This window comes from Mustela erminea, chromosome X, assembly GCF_009829155.1.
Source record: "Mustela erminea isolate mMusErm1 chromosome X, mMusErm1.Pri, whole genome shotgun sequence".
Classification (NCBI taxonomy): domain Eukaryota; kingdom Metazoa; phylum Chordata; class Mammalia; order Carnivora; family Mustelidae; genus Mustela; species Mustela erminea.
This window is the reverse complement of record NC_045635.1, coordinates 25,224,958-25,251,035: the sequence shown is the minus strand read 5'-3', so window position 1 is coordinate 25,251,035 and position 26,078 is coordinate 25,224,958. Positions and strand designations below refer to the sequence as shown.

Below are 26,078 nucleotides of genomic sequence, written 5' to 3'. Positions count from 1 at the left end.
GTGACCTGAACCAAAAGCAGAGGATTTAACCCACTGAGCCACCCATGCACCCCTAACTATTGGTATTTTGTGGAGATTACATTAATTCTATAGATTGCATTGGGTAATGTGGACATTTTATCAATATTTGTTCTTTCAGCCCATGAGCATAGAAGGTCTTTCTATTTGTTTGTGTTGTTTTTAACTTCTTTCATCAATCTTTTATTGTTTTCAGAGTACAAGTTTTTCACCTCCTTGGTTATGTTTATTCCTAGGTATTTTAATATTTTTGATGTAGTAGTAAGTGGGACTGCTTTCTTAATTTCTCTTTCTGTTGCTTCATTACTGGTGTCTAGAAATGCAATAGAAAAATTATCTTAAAACTCGAATGGAACCACAAAATGCTGCCAAATAGCCAAAAGAATCTTGAAAAAGAAACAGAAGCTGAAGGTATTACAATTCCAGATATTAAGTTACACTACAAAGCTGTAGTAATTAAAACACTATGGTACTTACACAAAAATAGACACATAGATCAATGAACAGGATAAAAAGCCTAGAAACAAGCCCATTATATGATCAATCAATCTTTGACAAAAGAGGCAAAAATGTGCAATGGGAAAAAGACAATCTTTTCAACAAATGGTGCTGGAAAAACTGGACAGCTACATGCAAAAGAATGAAACTGGATAACTTTCTTACACCATACACAATAATAAATTCAAAATGGATTAAAGAGCTAAATGTGAGATCTGAAACCATAAAAATCCTGGTTAGAGAGAACATGCAAGAATTTGACTGATTAAGCTGTAGCAACATTCTTCTACATAGGTCTCCTGAGGCAAGGGAAATAAAAGCAAAAATACACTATTGGGTCATTAAAATAAATGGCTTCTTCACAGAAGAGAAAACAATCAATAAAATGAAAAGACCACCTATAACCTATTGATTGAAAACAAGCAATAAAACTAAAAGACAAACTATAGTGAGTGCAAGAAGATATTTACAAATGACATATCTAATAGAAGGTTGGTATACAAAATACATAAAGAACTTATACAGCTCAACACCCACCAAAACAAATAATCCAATTAAAATATGAGCAGAAGACGTGAACAGACATTTCCCTGAAGAAGACACACTTATGGCCATCAGCATATGACAAGATGTACAACATCACTCATCAAGGAAATGCAAATCAAAAACATGATGAGATATCACCTCACACCTATCAGAATGGCTAAAATCAACAACACAAGAAACAACAAGTGTCAGGGAAGAAGTGGAGAAGAAGGAACCCTCGTGCACTGTTGGTGAGAATGTGGAATTGTGCAGCCATTATGGAAAACAGTATGGAGGTTCCTAAAAAATGTATAGATAGAACTACCCTATGATCCAGTAATTACACTACTGTGTATTTACCCAAAGAACCCAGAAACACTAATTTGAAAGGATATATGCACCTCTACATTTACTGCAGCATTATTTACAATAATGAAATTATGGAAGCAGCTCAAGTGTCCATCGATAGATGAACAGATAAAGAAAACATGTATGTATATATAATGGACTATCCTTTAGCCATAAAAAAAGAATGAAATCTTGTCATTTGCAACACATGGGTGGAGCTAGAGAATATAATGTTAAGTGAAATAAGTCAGAGAAAGACAAATACTCTCATATTTTGTTAAGAAACAAAACAAATGAACAAAGGGAAAAGAAAAGAGAGAGAGGAGAGACAAACCAAGAAATAGGCTCTTAACTATAGAGAACAAGTTGATGGTTACCAGAGGGATGGTGAGTGGGAGAATGGGTGAACTAGGTGATAGGGATTAAAGAATACACTTATGATGAGCACTGAGTGACGTATAGAATTTTTGAACCTGGATACTGTATACCTGAAACTAATATAACATTGTATGTTAACTACACTGGAATAAATTAAAATTAAAAATAATAACTACAGCTACAATAATATCTTAATGGATGCACAATATAAAAAGATGTAAATTATGACAATTGCATAAATTGTGGGAAGAGGAAAGTAAAAGTATAGAATTCTTTATGCAATTGAAAGTAAGTTTCATCAACTTAATATAGTCTTTTATATCTATTAGATGTTTCATGTAAACCTCATGGTATCCACAAAGAAGAAACCTATAATAAATACACAGAGGTTAAAGAGAAGGATATTAAAGTATACAAGTCAAAAAAAAATCACAAAGGAGGACAAGAAGAGAGGAAGAAGGGGAAAAAGGGGAAAAAAAGCAAAAAAACAAACAAACAAACAGAAAATAACAAACGAAGTGACAATAGTACATACTTACCTATCAATAATCACTTATCTTTTGTAAGCTTTTGTTTATTTATTTGACAGGGAGAGACACTGTGAGAGAGGAAACACAAGCAGGGCGAGTGGGAAAGGGAGAAGCGGGCTTCCCAGGGGAGCCGCATGGGAGCTCCATCCCACAACAATGGGATTATGACCTGAGCAGAAGGCAGACACTTAATGACTGAGCCACCCAGGTGCCCCTTCAATAAGCTCTTCAAACGCAAATGAACTAAATTTTCCAAACAACAAAGAGTGGCTGATGAGATCAAAAAATAAGATTCAACAATATGCTGCTTACAAGAGATTCACTTTATCTTCAAAGACACACATAGGCTGAAAGTGAAAGAATGGAAAAAGATATCCCTGCAGGTGGCAACTTAAAGAAAATAGGAGTGGCTATATTTATATCACATACAATAGATTTGCAGTGAAAATTGGTCACAAGGGACAAAGAAGCTCTCTCCATATTATTCATGATAAAGGGGTCAATTCATCAAGTGGATATAACAACTGTAAATAGATGTGCTCCCAATACAGGAGTACCTAAATGTGCAAATATTAACAGAACTGAGGGGAAAATAGAGAAAAATATAATGATATTAGCATGTTACAATACTAGATTTATTACACTACTAGATACTAGATCCACTTTCAATACTAGATAGATCATTGAGATAAAAAAAATTGAAAAGGAAGAGTAGATTTAAAGAATATTACCTTACACCAGTTAGAATGGCAAATATTAACAAGGCAAGAAACAACAAATGCTGGAGAGGATGTGGAGAAAGGGGAACCCTCTTACACTGTTAGTAGGAATGCAAGTTGGTGCAGCCACTTTGGAAAACAGTGTGGAGGTTCTTCAAAAAATTAAAAACAGAGGTACCCTATGACCCAGCAATTGCACTACTGGGTACTCATGACAAAGATACAGACATAGTGAAAAGAAGGGCCATATGCACCCCAATGTAGAAAGGATGACAATCCAACTTTTGCATTAACATGGATGGGACTGGAGGAGATTATGCTGAGTGAAATAAGTCAAGCAGAGAGAGTCAATTATCATATGGTTTCACTTACTTGTGGAACATAAGGAATACCATGGAGGACATTAGAAGAAGGAAGGGAAAAGTGAAGGGGGCATAAATCAGAGGAGGAGATGAACTATGAGAGACTGTGGACTCCAAGAAACTGAGTGTTTTAGAGGGGAAGGGGGTGGGGGATAGGTTGGCCCAGTGATAGGTATCAAGGAGGGCATGTATGTGTTATAAGTAAATGCATGGAGCACTGGGTGTTATACGTAAACAACGAATCTTGGAACACTACATCAAAAACTAATGTACTGTATGGTGACTAATAAAACATTAAAAAACAAGAATACTATAGACCAAATCAACCTAACAGACATGTACAGCACATCCAGGGAAAAGTAGCAAAACACACGTTCTTCTCAAGCATGAATGAACATTCTTTAGGATAGATGGTATGTTGGACAACAAAATCATTATTAGTTTTCTTTTTCTGACCACAGTGGTTTGGGACACTATGGAAAGATTTACAAATATGTGGATATTACATGACACACTCTTGAACAAGTGATGGGTCAAAAAAGAAAGCAAAAGGGAAATCAGGAAATATCTTGAGAGAAACAAAAATGGAAACACAACACAATGAAAATTGAGATGAAACAAAGCAGTTCCAAGAGAAAAATTTATAGTGATAAATGCCCAAATCTGATAGAAAAGAAAGATCTCAAATAAATATACCTCAAGGAATTAGAAAAAGAAAGATAATCTGAGCCCCAAGTTAGTAGAAGACAGAAATAATAAAGATTGAACAGAAATAAATGAAATGTAGAATACAGAGATAATAGAAAAAAATAAAAACATGAAAAGTTGGGTTTTTACTTTTTTATTTTTTATTTTTTTTAAGATTTTTTATTTATTTACTGGACAGAGAGAGAGATCACAAGTAGGCAGAGAGGCAAGCAGAGAGAGGGGAGGAAGCAGGCTCCCCACTGAGCAGAGAGCCTGATGTGGGGCTCGATCCCAGCAGCCTGGGATCACGACCTGAGCTGAAGGCAGAGACTTAACCCACTGAGCCACCCAGGTGCCCCCAAAAGTTGGGTTTTTAAAAAGATAAACAAAATTGACAACCTTTAGCTAGACTAACCGAGAAAGCAAGAAAAATTAAATAAACACAATTATAAATCAGAGAGGCAACATAACAACTGGCACCACAGAAATACAAAGGATCATAAGAGGCTACTATGAACAATTATATGCCAACAAATTAGATAACCTAGAAGAAACACAGAAACTCCTAGAAACAAACAACTTTCCAAGACTGAACTGTGAAGAAATAGAAAATCTGAACAGACCAATAACTACGGAAATTAGAGCATTAATCAAAAAACTGTCAACAAAGACAAGCCTATGCCCAGATGGTTTCTCTGGTGAATTCTACCAAATATTTAAAGAAGAAATAATGCCAAACCTTCAGGGGAAGCAGCAGGCAGAGAGAGGGAGAAGCAGGCCCCTCGCTGAACAAGGAACCTGATGTGGGGCTTGGTCTCAGGACCCTGGGATCATGACCTGAGCCAAGGGAAGACGTTTAACCAACTGAGCCACCCAAGTACTCCAAGCCAATACTTCTTATGAATATAGATACAAAAATTCTCAACAAAATACTAGCAAACCAAATTAAGTAGCACATTAAAAGGATAATACGGCATGGTCAGTGAGATTTATTCCTGGGGTGCAAGGATAGAGCAACATATGTAAATCAATAAGCATGACATTCCACATTAATAGGATCATGGACACAAATCATAAAATTTTATAAATAGATTTAAAAAATTAGTTTGACAAAAATTTATAATTTCATTATAACAGTTCTCAGCAAATTGAGTGCAGAAGAACAATACCTCAACATAATAAAGGCCAGACAAATCCACAGCTAAGATTATACTCAATGAAAGCTGCAGGATTTCCTTCTAAATTCAAGAACAAGGTAAGGGTGCCCACTCTCTCCACTCCCATTCAACACAATAATGGCAGTTCTAGCTACAGCGATTAAGCAAACAAATAAAAGGCACTTAAGTAGGAAAGAAAGAAGTAATTTTTTTTCTTTGTAGATGACATGATTTCACATATAATAAAACCTAAAGATTCCACCAAACATCTGTTAGAGCTACTCAACAAACTCAATAAAGTTTCAGGATACAAAGCCAACATATAAAAATCTGTAGCATTTTTATACAATAACAACAAATAATCCATTTGAAAAAAAAAACAAAGAAAATAATTCCATTTACAACAGCATCAAAAATAAAAAAATAATAAAATACTGAGGAATAAATTTAAATAAGAGGTGAAAGATCTATACATTGAAAACTACAAGACATTAATTAAAGAAACTGAAGACATAAATGAAAAGGCATCCCATGCTCGTGGGTCAGAATAATTAATATTACTAAAATGTCCATACTATTCAAAGCCACCTATAGATTCAATATAACCCCTATCAAAATTCCAAGGACATTTTTCAGATATATAGAAGAAACTATCCTAAAATTCATGTGGAACTAAAAAAGACCCTGAATACTAAAATTAACAAGTCAGAAAACAATAGATGTTGGTGAGGATGTGGGGAAAGGGGAACCCTCTTACACTGTTGGTGGGAATGCAAACTGGTACAGCCACTCTGGAAAATAGTATGGAGGTTTTTCAAAAAGTTAAAAATAGAGCTACCTTATGACCCAGCAATTGTATTACTATGTATTTACCCAAAGTGATTTGAAAAGGCATAAACCCCAATGTTTATAGCAGCATTGTCCACAATAGCCAAACTATGGAAAAAGCCCAGATGTCTGTCCATTGACAGATGAATGGATAAAGAAGATGTGGTATATATATATGTATATAAATATATACATATATATATATTTATATACACACATACACACACATATATACACAGAGATATATAATGGCATATTTCTCAGCCATCAAAAAGACTGACATCTTACCATTTGCCATGACATGGGTAGAACCAGAGGGTATTATGCTAAGTGACATAAGTCAGTCAGAGAAGGACAAATATCATATGATTTCACTCATACGTGGAATTTAAGAAACAAAACACATGAACATAGGAGAAGGGAGGGAAAATAAAAGAAGACAAAATCAGAAGGGGAGAAAAACCCCAAGAGGCTCTTAACTCTCTGAAACAAACTGAGGGTTGCTGGAGGGGAGGTGGGTAGGGGAATGGGGTAATTGGGTGATGGACATTAAGGAGAGGACTTGATGTAATGAGCACTGCATGTTATATGCAACTGATGAATCACTAAACTCTACCTCTGAAACTAAAAAAAAAGACCCTGAATAGCAAAAGTAATCTTGAAAGAGAGGAGCCCAGCTGGAGGCATCATACTTTCTGAATGCAAACTATACTACAAAATTATGTAAGAGAAAGCAGTATGGTGGTAGCATAAATACAGATACACAGACCATTAGAACAAAACTAAGAGTACAAAAATATACCCATGCATATACAGAAAACTAGTATTTGACAAGGGGGCCAAGAATAATCATTGGGAAAGGGTAATATTTTTAATAAAAGGTGCTAGGGAAACTGGATATCCACATGAGAAAGAATAAAGTTGGACCTGTGTTATACCATTCACAAATTTTTTAAAGATTCACAAGCAGGGAGAGGGGCAGAAGGAGAGGGAGAAGTAGGATCCCCGCTGAGACAAAGCAGAGGCCTAACTGACTGAGTCACCCAGGCACCCCTACCTACCATCCACAAATTTTAACTTGAAATGGATTTAAGACTTAAATGTAAGACCTGCCATCATAAATCTCCTACAATAAAACATAGGGAAAAGCTCTTTGAGATTTTTCCAAAGACATACAAATGGCCAACATGTATGTGAAGAGATGCTCAACATCACTAACCATCAAGGAAATGCAAATCAAAACCATAATGAGATCTCACCTCACACCTGTTAGGATAGCTATTATCAAAAAACGAGAGATAACAAGTGTTGGCAAGGATATAGAAAAAAAGAACTCTTGCACCCTGCTGGTGAGGATGTAAATTGGTACAGCTACTATGGAAAACAGTATGAAATTTCCTCAAAAAAAAAAATCAGAAATAGAACTACCATATGATCCAACAATTAAACTTCTGGGTATACGTCTAAAGGAAATAAAATCACTATCACAAAGGGGTATTTGTACCCCAGTGCTCCTTGCAGCATTATTCACAATAGCTAAGACATGGCAACAAGCTAAGTGCCCATCAATGGACAAATGGATAAAGAAAACGTGGTTGATATATACAACAGAATACTATTCAGCCATAAAAATGAAGGGAATCTTGCCATCTGCTACAACTTAGATTTGAAGGCATTATTATGCTAACTGCAATAAGTCAGACAAAGAAAGATGAATACTGTATGATCTCACTTACATGTGGAATAGAAACAGCTGAACTCAAAAACAGAGTAGAATGGGGTTGCTAGGTGCTGTGGAGTAGGGGAAAGAGAGTGATTTTGGTCAAGGGGTATAAACTTTCAGCTATAAGATAAACAATTCTGGGGATATAATATATAGAATGGTGACTATAGTTAACAATACTATATTTTATATACTCAAGTTACAGAGAGATTAGCTCTTAAATGTTGCTACAAAAAATAGCAGTTATGTAGGTGATAGGTATGTTAACATTGTAGCAATCATTTCACAATATATACATCTCTCTATATATCTATATCTATAGCTATATCTATATCCCACTGTGTACCTTAAACTTACATCATTTCTACTATAACTCAATAAATCTGGGGGAAGGGGAATAAACAAAAAAAACCCAGCAAGACCTATCAATCAGCTAGTTACCTTGTTACTTGAAGTCAACCATCTGGTCCAGTAGAATTTTCCCCTTCCATTGACTGAATTAACCACAATATTTTTATTAAAAAATACATTTGTCGGGGGAAAAGGAAGTTTGGACTCTGGAGAGTTAAGAAATAAAACTACGAATTTAAGATACCATTTAAGAAAACCTTGATGAGAAAAAGAAAATATAAAACTATCAGGAATGAAAAAGTAGTTTGGAAAAGTGATAAATATTTTTCTTTATGACATATGAGAGAACATTAGTCAATGCTCCTTAGGAGTACTGAGAAGCCAAAGGATTCATGGATTTTTTTAGAACAATGAAACTTAAGAAAATGTAGATTGGAGGGGTGCCTGGGTGGCTCAGACAGTTAAGCATCTGACTCTGTTTTGACTCAGGTCATGATCTTAGGGTTCTGATATTGAGACCTGCCTCCAGTTCCACGCTAAGCATGGAGCCTGCTTGTGATTCTCTCTTTCCTCTCCCGCTACCCCTCCCCTTTGATAATGTGTTCACATGCACTCTCTCTCACACACACTCCAATAAATAAATAAATAAATTCTTAAAAAAAAAGAAAATTGTAGATTGGTGATTCTATTCTCAAGATGAAGGTGGTGGTTTTATTGGATCTGGGCTAGGAAAAAGACTTACTAATAATATAAATGCCTTAAGACTGACATTTGGGTCTTTGGGAGTTTTTAACCTTTAAACACCTATTGAACAGCTGTGAGAGGTTATTGGCAGCTGGCCATTTAGAAAAATTGTTCCCAAATATTTTTAACTTTCGTATGTGAAACTGACTAGTGAAAGAGGTCATCATTCAGCAGATGGGTTACCAAAGGAGGCCTGTGGAGGGCTTAATGATGAATAATGTGTTTTAAGCCAAAATGTGATTTTTGGGTTGCCTCAGTGGCTTGGTTGGTTAAGCATCTGACTCATGGTTTTAGCACAGGTCATGATCTCAGGGTCATGGGATTCAGCCTTGCAACCAGCTCTGAGCTCAGTGTGTGGAGTCTGCTTGGGATTCTCTCCCTCTCGTCCCTCTCTAACCCTCCCCGCTACACATGCTCTCTCTCACACTCTTTCCAAAATAAATAAATAAACAAAATCTAAAAATCATTTTAAAAGATGACTTTCTATGTTTTCATGTGGCATATTAGCATAGAAGTATGTGATCATTAAAAATTAGCATGATATAATTTGAATAAATAAGTTCTTTTAAAAATTAAGCCACATTTCTTTCTTGTGTCTCAAATTTGCCTTCCTATGATAGAAATTTTAAGTAAAAAAACTCTGTAGAATTGGATGATATATCATTTAATAAATAAACATTAGTCATATAATCTTAATATTTTGATTTTTGATTATCAAATATCATTGCTTTTATAAATTTCACTTTTCATTTCAATCCTGCCATGTCAACATCTGGCAATTGCATTACAAAATAAATTAAAGCTGTTTTGAGTTTTACACATTGCAATTTTTGCAATATTGTTCTACTTTACTTGTTTTGTTACTTGGTACCTTCCTGGACTATTTGAACTCAAACACTGAAATGTGACAGTAATTAAAATATATATGTCATGATATAGTGAACCAAAAATAGCCCCAGCAGCTGAGGTCAAATCTTGACTACCACTACTTTTAATTTCACTCATTTGAGACTATGTTCGCTGATCTATAAAATAGCACATTTCTAAGGTAAACATCTAGCATGAAATGGGTCCCTGACATATAGCAAAGTGCCTGGCCCAAAGGAGGTCCTTGCATCCTTGAGGGGGAAGTGGGCAGTGTAGATGTTAGAAATCTTAAGAGGGTAAGAGTTAGCAGAGTGCTATATAGGGAACAAAGGGTTGGAGATAAGAAGGCTTGTTTCCTACTAAACAGTTTATGACTTTGGGCAAATTGTATGCCAAATACAACTACAGGTCTCTCCTTCCGGAACGCAAAAACACATTCTAGATTGTTCATGTGTGTGCAAATTATCTAATCAGTACTAATCAACAAACCAATAACTAAACCAAACAACAAAAAAAGCAAAAAGCCCCTACAGGATTTCTAAATGATTTAAAGAAGTACCGTTTCACTGATGGACATGAGACAATAGTTCCTGCAACTATTAATAGTCAGTAACCCTATAACTGAAGGAGAAAGAGAAAGAAAATCTATGACTTAAGATGACGTAGATACCAATTTGTTTCATATGCATGAAATGGAACAGATGTTCACATTTTTCAAGGGTCAAGGGGTGGAGATTATAAAAGATTGTTCTAAGTCGTTTTGTCTAATACCTATAATAACTCCCAAAGTGGAACTAGAAGAGCTCTTTTTTCTTTTAAGATTTTATTTACTTACTTGACAGAGAGAGAGAGATCACAAGCAGGCAGAGAGGGGGAGGCAGGCTCCCGGCTGAGCAGAGAGCCCAATGCGGGGCTCAATCCCAGGACCCTGGGACCATGACCTAAGCCGAAGGCAGAGGCTTTAACCCACTGAGCCACCCACGTGCCCCAGAAGAGCTCTTTTTTCATCTTTAAAATAATGATCACAGTGTTCTTACAAGCTTGCCCTGCTACGATTGTAAGTAAGCTTGCACCTCATACCCCAGTGTCAGGGGATAAAACCAAAACAGAAACAGTTTGCACTTTGAGAAAAACAAACATAAAGTGACAAACATAAAGTGACAAGGTGAATCTTCACCTTGTCTAGCACTAGATCCTCCCCGCAAAATGAAACCTTAAGTTTGCTCACATAAGTTACTTCCTAGTGAAAACTTATGCACTACCTTATCAACATCTATCAATATGATAATCATCATGTAGGAGAGCTGGTGTTTCTTGTTTTCTCCTATTAATGGACTATCTATGACTTTACAACCTTGTTTTTCTTTATAAGTCTATTACAATTTTTATTTGCAGAGCCAGTTCCAAAATCTAGACAATTTTTCAAAAATTGAAGTAATAATTCTTTAATTCTTGACTTGGTTTTTGATACTTCCTTTAACTGAAATAAGTTAAATGACAAGGAATCTTTTTAAAAAAAGATTTTAATTTATTTCACAGATAGAAATAACAAGTAGAGAGAGAGGCAGGCAGAGAGAGAGGGAAGCAGGCTCCCCGCTGAGCAGAGAGCTGATGCTGAACTCCATCCTAGGACCCCGAGATCATGACCTGAGCCGAAGGCACAGGCTTAACACACTGAGTCACCCAGGCGCCCCAATGACAAGGAATCTTGAAATCACAGTGCTCTACAAGTAGTAAGCATTCACTAGTGAGTTCTCATTACTCAAAAGCAAAAGGACTATTTAAGATGTGTCTAAAGTGCCGTTTTTGTAAAGATGAAGGAGAAAATAATTGGACCTTGGGATGATAAAGGAAATCTTTAGAAGTTAGAGGGAAAATATGAACTGCGTATGAGAGAGAGAAGGAGAGACCGGAAGAAAGAAAGGAAGGAAGAGATGAGGAAAAAGGAGTCGAAGGAAGGGAGGGCAGAAGGAAGGAAGGAAAAGACACGGGGTGGGGGGAGAGGGAGGAAGCAGGCAAGCAAGGAAGAAAGGAAGGAAGGACTACCTTTATATAAGCTTTAAACAAAGTGTAAGGGAAATCCCTGGCAGAGGCATGGAGAAGGGAAGGACTTGGGTGTTGTCATGATAACTGTATTTTCTTTGTACTTATCCTAGGACAGACATTGGTATACTGTGCTAGTGTAAGTTCTGCTCTAGAGACAGCAGCTTACTTTTATCAGGAAGGTCAGCTGGTATTTCATTAGAATAAGGCCACACCCCAGAGGAAGCCTCCGCAAGTGCTTTGACTATCACTAGTTCTAATGAAAAGTAGACACTTTGTTAATTAGCACAGCGGATATTAGAAATCAGATTTGATTTCTAAAATTAGTGGCTTTTTACTAAATATAGTGGCTCTTGGAAACCAGCTCTCCGTGGTAAAATCAGTGCTATTCAAGACACTTGGATGACTTAACATAATATAGAGACACATCACCCCCCTGCAAGCATCTAGTGGGGCCATTGGCCCTGCCCCCTTAGGGAAACTTTTCCAGACATGATTCCAAAATGGTCTTGTGTTCAGAGGAAGATTATTCTTACATGTCATTACATAATGAGCCTAATCCTGCCACATGTACTTCAGGGGAAACTTTCTTGTAAGTTTTTAGGGAACACACACAGACACACACATGCACAACAGACAGCCAGAATGTCTTCCAGTTTACAGGATGGGGTCTATTTTGTTTGTTAATAAAGGCATATACAACAGAATTTGTCCAAATTTTCTTCCAGTATGTAATAGAACCAAGGTGGTGGGAAGTAGTTAACCTTCTCCTGACCCTAATCATTACAGTTACCTCATTTACCTAAAAAGATCTTAGAGGGGCGCCTGGGTGGCTCAGTGGGTTAAAGCCTCTGCCTTTGGCTCAGGTCATGATCCCAGGCTCCTGGGATAGAGCCCTGCGTTGGGCTCTCTGCTCCGCCGGGAGCCTGCTTCCTCCTCTCTCTCTCTCTGCCTGCCTCTCTGCCTACTTGTGATTTCTCTCTCTCTGTCAAATCAATAAAATCTTAAGAAAAAATTAAAAAAAAAATCTTAGAATTATGCCAGCATCTCCTTCTAACTGAAACTCTGCATGGTCTGATTCCACAGAGGTGGCAAGGTGACAATTTAAGTTGGGTCACCCTGCAGCAGCAGTTGTTTCCTGAACTAAAAAGCCTGGACCTGCTCTGGCAGGAACATCCAGGCATTTTTTTTTCCCTAGCAATCACAGTAAATGTGTACTTAAAAAGAAAATTCTGGCTGAGTGTGGAGGATAAAACGCAAGGTTGGAGAATGAAGACCAAGAAGGTAGTGTAGGAGGCTTGGACAAGGAAGAGCAATTGAGTGAGGAAGCAGTCTATTTTCAAGAGGTACAATTAGGTGATAAAAACTAAGAGAACTAGGAGAAGGACATTTAGACTTACGGGCTATTTACACACTAATGCAACTGAAGATAGGGTTGTTAAGTGTGATCCAAAAAAGTGGGTATTGTAGAATGAGAAGTGCTAAGACCTAGATCCAGAGGAAACAATAAAATGTAAAATTACGTAGAAGGGAACAAAGCGTGAGGCGAACAAATCAAGGCAACAAATCATCAATGTATTCTCTCTTAGAAAAACAGAATCTTTCTGACACAGAACTGATAAAGCCAGGGAATGCCTATCCTGATGACCCAAAAGGAATTGAATGGATGTGTTCCTGACACCAACTACTCCATATCCCAGTCTGACACAAAGGCTGAAATTCGTGGAATTTGGAGTTATTTGGATCTGGGCTTAAATTTTGTCTTTCTAGCTGTGTAATTCTCTGAGTATCAACCAAGTAGCCAACATAGCACTTGCTATTTAATAAATAGTCAACGAATCTATCATATCACCAGAGTGAGACATTGCTTCAAAATATTAACTAAACTTTCCCTATTCTTTTTCATACTCTTTGCCTTTCCTTATATCCAAGAGTATTTTATGTATTCCCCTTTTAGGGGAGCTGATGCTGTGGCCAAGAATCAAGAAGGCATCACTAAACTTTTGACTTCTGGGTTACATTTTTTAAGCCAAGTCAAGAATATGAAAAGCCTGGGGTCTCTTCTTAACAGTTATGTTTTCTTTGGAAGAAGAAAGGACTGTGGGAGACCTATGAAGAATGGGAATGCAATGATGTCAGAGAAATTTCCCACTAATGGAAGAGTAGATAATTATTCAACCTTAATAATATGTGTAGAAAGATCTAAGGGGATGTGACTAAGGTTTAGAGGCAGGTAAACTATCCAGAATCTTCTACCATTCAGAACATGACAAAGAAAAACTGCACTGGATATAGATAGTTTTGGGGAAATCATTCATTTCATTCAGAACACAAACTAAACATATTGCAAATAGGGTTAATAGATCAAGTGAGATGCTCAGCTAATCTGCTTTTTCAAACATCTCCTACTAAGCAAACTGTACAAACAACATCAGATCTTTACATTATACTGAACAGACTAAATTTTTAAAAGGCATAAAACAGTAGGGACTCAGGATTCAATAAAATAGATATTTTGGATATAGACCTATTTTCAAATCCCATCTTGGCCACTTATAGTTATGCTCATGTTATCTTTATCCGTACATTATCTAACCTCTGGGAGCCCTAGTTGCCTTATCAGTAAAATGGAAATTGTAATACTGACCTCAGAAGTTTTTGAGCCTTAACAAGAATGATTTAAGAATGCCTAGCACTTTTTTTTGGTACTCATCCAACAATAGCCCTGATGTTGACAATTTTCTCATATCTCTTTGAAGGAGTAGCCAAAAAATTTAATACTCCGCACATACAGGGAAGAAAGTTAGGAACAAGTACAAATCAGCACTTAAAAATGTAAAATGCCCCAGCCATGCTGCGGGCACGGACTTCACCCTCACGGGATGGGCAAGAGGTTACACACAGCCTGTGTAAACTAGTCCTGTTCACAAGCCTGACCACCCACAATGCTACCTGTGGATTTAGTCCACAGGATCCTGGAAAGGTAGGAACACAGCCGATCCCTTCATTTTCCTTTGTACCGCTTAGTGCAGCAGCAGCAAGCATGAAAAAGAAATGTGTATGTATGATCAAGAAACTGTTACCATCTGGACTGTGTGTAGGAGTTTGCACATGCTTCCTCTACTGCAAATTTACCTTATGTACAGATCACTCTCGAATAACCAAAACGGAAAAAAAAAAAAAAAGAAAACCTTAAGTTCTCGAATGGGTAGTTCATGGACCTCCATTTTAAGAACCCCCAAATTCCTCTTAGAGTACGCACAGAGTCAAGACTGACCAGAAGGGGCAGATCTTTATTATGATTTCCATGAAAACAACATCTACTTGTCCAGTTCAAGGAAAAATAGTAGATGTATTCGTATGAAAACCATGTGCTTGGGCACTGTATTATCTGTTGGTCCACACTTGGAATAAAAATCCGTCTGTCTAAGTATAGTGATATAGACAGGCTTGGAAAGACTGCTATGAATTCTAAAATACTCAGCACAGTTTATTAGAGCTGGTCAGTCTAAGCAAGGGACAAACTGAGATTCACTTCAAACCGCGGGGCTAGGGAACACAATTAAAAGAGGCCCTCCTCACCTATAGAAAAGTAAAGCCGGCCTTTCACTACTGATTACAAGGTGAGAGAAAAGGAACACTCTGATAGTTGCAGTCAGCATTTGTAATTCGCAAGTGCTACTTGGCAGCGGATTCTAAAAAGGGTAGGTGTTGCTTTACAATTGTCAGAGGAAATTACCTATTGGCTCCAAAGCATCACACGCACAGTTCTGTGTAAAAGATGAATTTACAACCACTGAACATGGAAAGATGGTAAGAGCTGCGGCCAGTAGTAAGGCAGGGAATTTTCTTGCCCCTCAATAAAACAAAGGCAGAAAACAAATAAGAATATTGAGACAGAACGTTAAAAAGAGGGAACTTCTCTTACCTCCATCCAGCTCCTCAGCCCCAAAATGATTCCTGTAGAAGAGCATAATTTCTATCTTGTAACACTTGTAGATGGTCACCAAGCAAACAAGAAGCAGAAGGATAGCACCAAGGCCTCCAGCAAGTTCAACTGTGTACATTAGCTCTAGGGGGAAAAAATCACAGAAGGGAATTAGATCATATTCACATCCCACACCACAAATTCAACTTGATTTCACAGTTTTGTGGATGACACCAGATGTAGGTAATGGATTAACACAACCCCTTCCCTTTCTGCAAGAGAATTTGACCTTCCTAGCTCTGTTTCCTTGGTAACCAGATAAGGTGGTTTGTGGTAACTGCGTTGCTAAGCGACATTGCTTATTATAAAAATGGTAGATTGCAACTGGACTGAAAGAATTATAAAATACCTGTTTGGAAACTATGATTCTGAGCTTGCCTGAGTATAGTAACTGCTATAAGCATGTCCCTTGTGGGAATCCTACAAACTAGGCTTGAGGATATGAGGAGTTTAAGCTGGGACAGTTTCTGAATCTTGATACTTTCCACCGGAGCTGTCACTGAGGGGATAGGGCTGGGGTGGGGCGGTGGGGGTGGGTGGGTGTGGCGCTGTAAAGGTTCAAAAACGCAGTTCCTGAAGGGCGGTGTGGACTGTTTAATAGCGTTGGGTGAACCCCCTGAGGATTACAGTCCACTGCCTCCTGCCAGGAACAATGACTCCCATTTTCTACCTCTGAATAGTGACCCCAGGGTGGCTGGCCTATCACAGTACTGGAGGCTGAACACTTGGGCTTCAATAGCTGGACCCCTAGTGGATATCACACCCGGCTACATCTGTAGCATTTTCCTTTCCTAAGCAGCTTAGACATTTTTTTTCATTTGTTTAGCCACCCCTCTACTAAGTAGGTTGCTACATTTTATCCAAAAGAGGGATTTTTCTGGCCACTCACTATATACAAGTTCTGTTTTTCCTATTGAATATCCATATTACATTAAAAATCAACAGGCACTTCTGGGGATAAAACATTTACTTTTTTCCTCCTTTAGAACTCATAGACATTGTGACAAAATCAAAGCTACTGGTTTTTAAACATTAAGTCAGAACTGTGGCGCCTGGGTGGCTTAGTCCGTTAAGCCTCTGCCTTCAGTGCAGGTCATGATCCCATGGTCCTGGGACTGAGTCCTGCATTGGGAATCCCTGCTCAGTGGGGAGCCTACTTCTCCCTCTGCCTCTCCCCCAGTTTGTGCTCAATCTCTCCCTGTCAAACAAAATAAATTAAATCTTCAAAATAAAAGAAAATAAACATTAAGTGAGCATGCACAGATTAAAAAAATTTTTTTTTTTAGAGAGAGCAAGAGCACGAGTGTGAGCTTGGAGGGAGAAGGAGAAAGAGAATCTCAAGCCGACTCCGTGCTCTGAGATCACAACGGGAGTCAAAGCCAAGAGTCCCTTGTTCAACTGACTGCGCCAGCCAGGCACCCCAGAATGCAGATTTTGAAGTTCACCTTAAGAGCCTATATATGCCTGCTGTCTTCTGGATCATGAAAACTGAAAACTTTAAAATAATCTATGGTTTTTCAGTAATAACTACTGTTGTGTTAAAAGATCACTCCTGAGATCTCAAAAATGGGGTAAAATCATCATGGGTATGATGCGGTATCAGTGACAAGTAATTTGAAAAGCATGGACATTATTGCTTCATAAGAACATTTGGTGTTTGTGTGTGTGTGTGTGTGTGTGTGTGTGTGTGTGTTTCCGTGTGATGTCACTTTTCCCATGATAATTGTAGAACAAAATTCAGCCATATTTTTCATTGTCTAGTACTTCATTTTTAATTCAACAGTTTTGGGGTTTTCTTGGTTTCAAAAAACATACATAACTACTGTTTAGTCAAGTATATTTTATGCTCTTATTAAAATTAAATGGGAAATAGAAGAAAATCTTACATGCTTGGATTTTATGAATTTAAAAAAGAAAAATAAAATGAGTTATTAAATCTTTAAAAGTCTAAGAGAATTAATATGGAAAGTAAAATGCAGAAAAGTACCTTCTGGAAATTTTCACATTTTGTATTAATAAATATCATATAGCATTAACCGTTGAAACTTGTGAGGGCCTACACAAGATAGTATTACAAAAGTTCCAGGAATGAAATACAAGAAGCTCCTCAATATAATATTTTCCCATTCCTATGTGAATAGAAAGGATAAGTGGGTAGATAATTCTGTAAGATGCACTGGGCCGGGTTCTCTCAGTGTAAGAGTTAACTCCACCACACAGAGAAAACTGCGTAAAACTAACTTATACCCATAGGCTAATTTATACACCAAAATAATCTGATTTAAATTATACTGGATGTGGCTCAGTTGTTAAGGGGCTGCTTTTGGTTCAGGTCATGATCCCAGGGTCCTGGGATGGAGCTTAGCATCAGGCTCCCAGCTCCACTGGAAGCCTACTTCTCCCTCTCCCACTCCCACTGCTTGTGTTCCCTCTCTTGCTGTGTTTTTATTTATTTATTTATTTATTTAAAATTATGGTAAATAAATAAATAAATAATACTGGACATGATGGGAGAGATAAACATCTGGACTGTGGTTTCTTTCCAGAGTCATTGGTTTTTCTAATTTAATGCATTGAACCCTTGCAATTTATTACCCTAAAGTTTCTTGCATGAGAAAAGAATTGGGAAAAAAAGGACACTGCTTAATTTGTGCTCTTAAATATTGTTAGTGGCAGAGCTCAATCGTACCACTATAGTAGACAATTTGGGGTATTTTCTGATGAGGTTAACTATGAATCTACCTTATGACTAGCAACTGCATTCCTAAGTATTTATGCAAGGAAATAGAAGCAGATGTCCACAAGAAGACTTGCTCCAGAATGTTCAAAGTAGTCTTATTCACAGTAGCCACAACTGAAAACAACAGGAATGTTCATTAACAGGAGATACTGAGCAAACTGCTGTATGTCCATATGGCAGAATATACTCAGCAATAAAAAGAATAAACACTGGTGGGGGGCACCTGGGTGGCTCAGTGGGTTAAGCCTCTGCCTTTGGCTCAGGTCATGATCCCAGGGTTCAGGGATTGAGCCCCACCTGGGGCTCTCTGCTCAGCAGGGAGCCTGCTTTCCCCCATCCCTCTCTGCCTGCCTCTCTGCCGGCTTGTGATCTCTGTCTGTGAAATAAATAAATAAAATCTTAAAAAAAATAAAAGAATAAACTACTGTGGTGCCTCTGTGGCTTGGTTGCTTGGGCAGCTGCCTTCAGCTGTGGTCATGATCCCAGGGTCCTGGGATCAAGTCCCATGTCGGGCTCCTTGCTCAGTGGGGAGCCTGCTTCTCCCTCTCCCTCTACCTGCTACTCTGTCTGCTTGTGCTCTCTCTTTGTCAAATAAATAAATAAAATTTAAAAATAGCAAACTACTGATATAAGCAACATGCATGAATCTCACAAAATTATGTTAGGTGAAGGAAGCCAGACACAAAGTAATGTCTTCTGTGTAATTCTGTCTAAATGAAGTACAAAAACAGGCCGAAATAAACCATAGTGGTAGAAATCACAAAATGGATGTTTTGTGGATGAGTGATGGGAAAACTTACTGGAAAGGGGCAAGAGGAAACTTGCTGGGGTGAAAGAAATATTCTGTATCTTTTTCAGGTATGGATATACAAGGATATACATTGTCAAAACTCAACAAGCTGAATACTTATCATTTATGCATTTTACCTTATGTTAATCACACTCTAATTCTTTAAAACTTGAATTTAAAAAAATAGTCGCTATAAAATCTAACTTGAGGCTTCTGTGGGTAGAAGCTGCAAAGAGAGCTGGAGTCAGGACAGCTCGTCTACTGCAGATACCTCCCCAGCCTGGGAATGGTTCTATGTTGGCTCCAAGCAAGCCCCTGGATTCTGGAGACATGGCACCAGGCCTAGACAAGCATCCTTTCCGTGCCCATATCTAGTGGAAGAGCTTTTGAAACAATCCAAAACTGTGCCCAAGACATAATCCTATTAATGTAATAAGCTGAATTCTCATTTTCTTCAGATGGCATTTATAAGACTGTTCTCTATACATTTTTTTTAAAAAAATTAAGCACTGAATATGCAAAAGTTAGAGAAAAATGATATAAAAGTAAGTTCTTCCTATTTTTAGAGAAGTCATTGCCCAAATGTGAGTCATTCCTATTGCTAGAAGTCATGAGCCACTCAAATAATTATACACACTACCTCAAATACACTATAGACTAGGCCAATCAATAGTACTGTCTGAAATATAATGAGACAGCAGGGTTGATGTAGCTTAGCAATTAGAGAAATAGTCTAGTGTCACATGAATATATCCTTCAAGGTACAAACATATGGAAAGCTATATATACCTAGACTATGGGCAATAAGCAAGAATAAGTCTTCCTGAGCCACAGGTTAGTCATTTACTAATAAGATGGAAACCAAGACTGGGTCCAAAGAAATGGCATTTTCAAGGAGCTAATTTATCCTGAGATCAGAGAGTATCTCAAATTTCCCCCAGATACTTTTACAATATTACAGGCAGAAGCCTGGTATTCTGACAGTGTTCTTGATAGTGAGAAAAGAAATGTCTTTTTTTTTTTAAATATTTTATTTATTTATTTGACAGAGAGAGATCACAAGTAGACAGAGAGGCAGGCAGAGAGAGAGAGGGAAGCAGGCTCCCCGCTGAGCATAGAGCCAGATGCAGGACACGATCCCAGGACCCTGAGATTATGACCTGAGCCAAAGGCAGCGGCTTAACCCACTGAGCCACCCAGGCGCCCAAGAAATGTCTTTTATCACAGTCCACATAACAGTACCTGCTCCTCAGTTACTACATTACTTCTATGCAAGAGTAATTTATATGCCTTCATATTAGAAATGTGGGAGGTTAAAAAATTTCCCATGTAAGTTTTTCACATTGGTTTATAGACCATGTGTAAGCTCTCCCAAAGAAAATGGTGTACTAGATTTAGTTTCCACATTCTTTTGCTCGAAGCTGGACAAATTCATTAATATGAGTGCTCTCCGTTACTGCTTATACATTGGGTCAGGACAAAATTACTAGGGGTTAAATTCTGTTACACTTAAAAGAAATGATTCTGGTCCCACTGATGTATTTTATCTTTACATTACAATGTGAAAGGTGTTGCCCCAGCAAATGTCATTTTCTCTTTGAAATGGGATCTGCTTTTCAGCTCAAGTTCAGGTTGCCTGGAGTGACAGCATTTAAAAAATAAAAAGATTCCATTTCAGCACAATTCAGCATCAGAAGATGGAACGAGATAGTGCAGACCTTTTAAAAATCTGGTTAGCCTTTGTGTTATTTGGTTAAAATGATAGACTCTACCCCCTTTAAGGGACTGAGACTGAATATTGAAAATTGTAAAGCAAAATCGCTCAGCAAAACCCAAGGGAAATTGGCATTTGGTTAAACACAACAAATGAACAAGTGCCAAAGAGTTACATTTAAGGGCACCAGCAGTTATTTAGTCACCGCAATTAACAATAGTCTTTGGAAGCTCCAGTTTGGGCTAAGGGAAAACACATTGATTATTGCTGCGGTAGTAGACTGCTTTTGGAATAAATTGCTTCAATTTAAAACTAGATTTGCTACAAGCATTTTGAGCAATGACTACAATTTTTTCTTATCAAGACAGTTGGACCAAGCAACCCTTTAAAAGAAACAGCTAATTAAAATAAAGTGCGTGCCATCTCTTAGTATATTGGATTACATTGCAAATAATAAATGCATTTGGTTTACACTAATCTTGCTGCAATTACCTACTGTAGTTTGGGGTCCTATTTTTTTCTACCGGCCTGTACCTGGTCTTATTGTTGGCAAACTTTTTCTGCTAGATGTCTTTGAAGAAGTAAAGATGTTAGCAAAGTAAATCTTCACTAGGAGTTTTCATTTTGTTTCCCTATATGTATTTCTATACATAATCTTGTTTCAAATAGAACTGACGATTTCAGGTGACTTTTTCTTATTTGGTTCAGCCTAAAATTGCCTCATTCATTATATAAAGTCCTTTGAAATGCTCTGCCCTGATTTATATGCAGTAAAGTGCAACTTTGTGGGGGAAATGCATGATAGACAATCTAATGATCCCAGTTTATTCATTAGCCTCACAAAGTACATTTCTCCTTCTCTCATTGTGTTATAAAGAGCTAAACTTTATAAGGATTTATCCATCCACATAAATTCATATGCATATTTATTTCTCTGGAGCGGTATAACTTATTTGTTCCTGGCAGGAGGATAATTATGCTCAGCCTACAAAGATATTCAACTCAATTCTACAATACCTCACTGCAATTTAGAAGCAGTTATATATATATATATTTTTTGGTAACACATTAAGAAGCGAAATTGCTATTCATATAATAGCAAGAAAACGTTTTGGGAAGGTATAAACTAGTATGTAAAGATAGCAGCTTTGCTTTTGCAAAAGTGCTTTCTGGAACAAGGCAGGATATACAAAATAATAATATAATAATGATAACAATAATAATAAAAAGGAAAATGAAAATGCTCTCTGAATGTAGCAGCTTGATTTGTGCATCCAAACATCTGGGCAAAAGATTACCTTCAAAGTGGTATATTTTGTCATTTTGAAAGAGGCTTTCAGCAAAAGTATCGAATTAACTTTTACTTCTGCCAGTCAAGAATGCAAATATGGTCCTTGGCTAGGACCCATCATTAGGGCTTTAGTTAGCCTCAGCTCCCAGAAGCCATAGGAACTGAAGAGCTACATGTTAACAAACTGTTAAAATTTTAAAAATAAAATGAAAGTCTAGAGGAAAAAAATACATCATTCTTCCCATAGTTAGCTAGAGCCTACCCTTAAAACGTGCTTTTCTTCTTCCCAACCAGATAAGGTTACTAAATTTGGTTTTGCTTTCTCCCATGAAGTGAAAGGAATATTCATAAGTAGTATGTAATAAAAGACAAGGTAAGATGAACAATGGCAGTAATCAAAAACACATGATTCCACGAATTCATGTTAACGAACAAATACATTAAAAGGAAAGGTCTTCCTTAGCCAGAGCAGAAAGATGCCACTTGGTAAAAATAGAAGAAATGACAGAATTAGAAATCACCATGTTACAGTCATCCTAATAATAATTGATTCAGGTAAGAATTATCAACAGATGTTAAAATTATTGGGTGAAAGATCAATGTGGCAGGATATTCACACTGTTTTAAAGTACCTCCCCACTGATTATTTATTAAGGACTGAGGTAACAATGGACACCATTTCAAGGAAGTAACCGAAATTAACATCACCAGTAATGGGACAAATCGATATCATGCACCTCCTGATGGGATGCATGAACAAAGCACTATATCATTTATGTAGTATTCCAGCCAGAAACAGGTCAATACCCAAAAAAGGAGGACATATCAGGCAAACTCAAACCAAGAGACACTGTATAAAAAAAATAAAATCTGGCTTCTACTTTTTAGAAACGTCCAAGTCATTGTAGGGATCAAGGGCAGTTCCTTTGGCGTGAAGATGATTTTGAGTTAAAAGCAATCCACACCCAGCAGATGTGGTAAAAGCTCTTTGCGTTCTGCAACTGCCTAAATTTACATTGGAAAGGAAAGCCTGCCCAGGAAGAGAGCTATTAACAGATCTTCACCTAAGAAAATTCTTTGCATAACAGGGCAATCTTTGTTTTTTAAACCCCTTTGTTTTCCAAACTTTGTTTCCCAAGCTCCTCCCCTTAGCGGCTCGGGAGGGTCAGATAAACCTCCTGTTGCCTGACTGTGGATTCCTCCTACTAAATTTGATATTCTCCCGTTAATCTGTCTCATGCTTAGTTACAAGGACCTTGATGCGCAGAGAAAATTTCTTCCCAACACCGTGAAAGACAGAGAAAGGCTGAGGAACTATTCCAGGTTTAAGGACAGTAGGAAGACTTGACAACTAAATGTAATCCTGGATGGGAAATACAGTATTAGGGGTTATTAATGGGATGACCTTTTAAAAGTGAATATAGGGGCGCCTGGGTTAAGCCACTGCCTTCAGCTCAGGTCACAATCTCAGGGTCCTGGAATCGAGCCCCATATCGGGCTCTTTGCTCAGCGGGGAGCCTGCTTCCCTTTCTCTGCCTGCCTCTCTGCCTACTTGTGATCTTCCTCTGTCAAATAAATAAATAAAATCTTAAAAAAATTAAAAGAAATAAAATAAAAGTGAATATAGTTGGTATATTAGATAATAGCATTCTACCATTTCCAGTTTTTGTGAATTTAATAAATATACTCTAGATAGGTAAGGAAACATCCCTGTTTTCAGAGGATTCACACCAAAAATTTTAGCCATTGATGTCTGCAATTTACTCTCACACAACATCAATAATATGTTATGTGCTTGTATACATGGTGTCGTTCTATCTTTTTATTTACCTACCCACATTGAGAGAGGAAAGGCAAGTGTGGCAAAATGTTAATAATTGGTCAATCTAGTTGAAGAGGATGTATAGAAATTTACTGTACTATTCTTGCATTATTTTCTGTAACGTCTCCAGGTTTCTTTTCAAAATAAAAAGTTAAAAAATGAAAGACAAGTCAAATGGTAAGATCGTATTATTGCAAGTGCTATTGTAATTACAGTGTGCTTTGTGTTGATTAGTCTTGACTTAAAATTTTATTATTTACAGTCATTCTGATGTAATCTGTCTAAAACCTTCAGGGTAATCTTCCAAAAACATGCTGTCCTTGCCTTGGAATTTTCTTCAGTAATTGTTAGCCGATCTACAATGCTAATGGAAGAAAGTCCAAAACCCTTATGTTGGCATTCACGGTCCTTCACTTCTTTAATTGAAGAAGCTAATTAACCTCTAGCCACATCCCTCCAATGTGAATTGAACTTGACATGTGTTTTCCCAATTCTAGACTGACGTAGAACTTCCCATTTTCATTTATCAAAACCCTACCAGGACTGTGAGGCAAGGCTAAGACCCACACTTTCAATGAAGCTTTTCCAAAAGTGATTCATTTCATCAGAAAATGTACTTTCTGTAGCTTTCTTGGTAACTTACTACATTGCATTATGTCATTTACTTTTGTTGATGGTTTTACATTATAGACAATTTTTCACCTTAGGACCTTTGCTGTGGCTGTTCCCTCTGACTGGAATATTTCTCCCCCAGATTACTGTATGCTTCCCTCTTTGCTGCTTTGTCTTTGTTCATATCACCTTCTCAATTTGGTCCGCCAAGCACTCATTTCTTTTTTTTTTTTTTTAAGATTTTATTTATTTATTTGACAGAGAGAGATCACAAGTAGGCAGAGAGGCAGGCAGAGAGAGAGGAGGAAGCAGGCTCCTTGCTGAGCAGAGAGCCCGATGCGGGGCTCGATCCCAGGAGCCTGGGATCATGCCCCGAGCCAAAGGAAGAGGCTTTAACCCACTGAGCCACGCAGAGGCCCCAGCAAGCACTCATTCCAAATCACAAACTTGTGGCTGCACTTGGCATCCATTTTTCTTTCTTTCTTTTTTTTTTGTTACAGCATTACATATGATATAACATAGTATTTAATTTGCTTATTAATAAATGTATCATTGTTTATTATCTGTCTCCCACTGGAATTTAAATTCCATCAAGATTAGTGGACTTTTTGGGTCTATCTTGTCCATATTTTTTATTGATCTATCTCAAGTGCCTTGGAAACTATTAAACACATAGTAGGTGCTCTATGAATAGCTGTTGAATAGATCAATGGCTGGATGATTAAGAATAAGCTCAATTTTCTAATAAGAAGTTAGTTTTGTATGCATTCCCACTCTAAAACTCCCAGAATATCTCTGTAAGTCATCCTCCCAGCCAGCCAACGTGTCATGAGGTTTAAGCAACTGATGAGGTTTAATTATTAATATGCAGTCTGTTAATTTGGTAATAAAACATCATTTTATAGAAAATGGTCAACTTAACTCTACAAATATAGAAATGTTCTCTCATTCTTAAATCCAATGACCATATAGTCTAGTATAGACTTACAGAACTAGGAAACTTTGTATCCATTTGGCATTTAGAAATCAATCATCTATTGTTTACATCTTTGGTAATGCTATTCAGTTTTTTCTTTTCACTTGATGAGGGAGCAGAAGGCAAGCTGAAGACAAAGCATAAGCTGACATCCTGCAACCTCCCCCTACCCCCCCACTCTTGGGTGGGACATATGTGATATTCCTCCAAGAAGCTGCCAACTATCTTAACGTTATTGCTTTACTAGACAGAAAAACAACTTTAACTTGACAATGGCAAGGACTCTGGTATCTTGTAGGTCCTCTTTAGCATATGAAAGTTCTTTTATTATTTTTAAAATTTTTTGTTCTTTCTTTTTATTTTTTTT

General features: G+C 37.4%; 1 protein-coding gene across 2 annotated transcripts in view; it reads right to left on the bottom strand.

The window, feature by feature from the left end:
* Positions 1-26,078, bottom strand: part of IL1RAPL1 (interleukin 1 receptor accessory protein like 1) — a 1,474,879-nt gene that overhangs the window by 9,702 nt on the left and 1,439,099 nt on the right. For both annotated transcript variants that reach the window (XM_032330360.1, XM_032330361.1), the window contains exon 9: positions 15,707-15,850. In XM_032330360.1, coding sequence (XP_032186251.1) covers positions 15,707-15,850 — 144 coding nt within the window. The remainder of the gene's footprint in view (positions 1-15,706; positions 15,851-26,078) is intronic.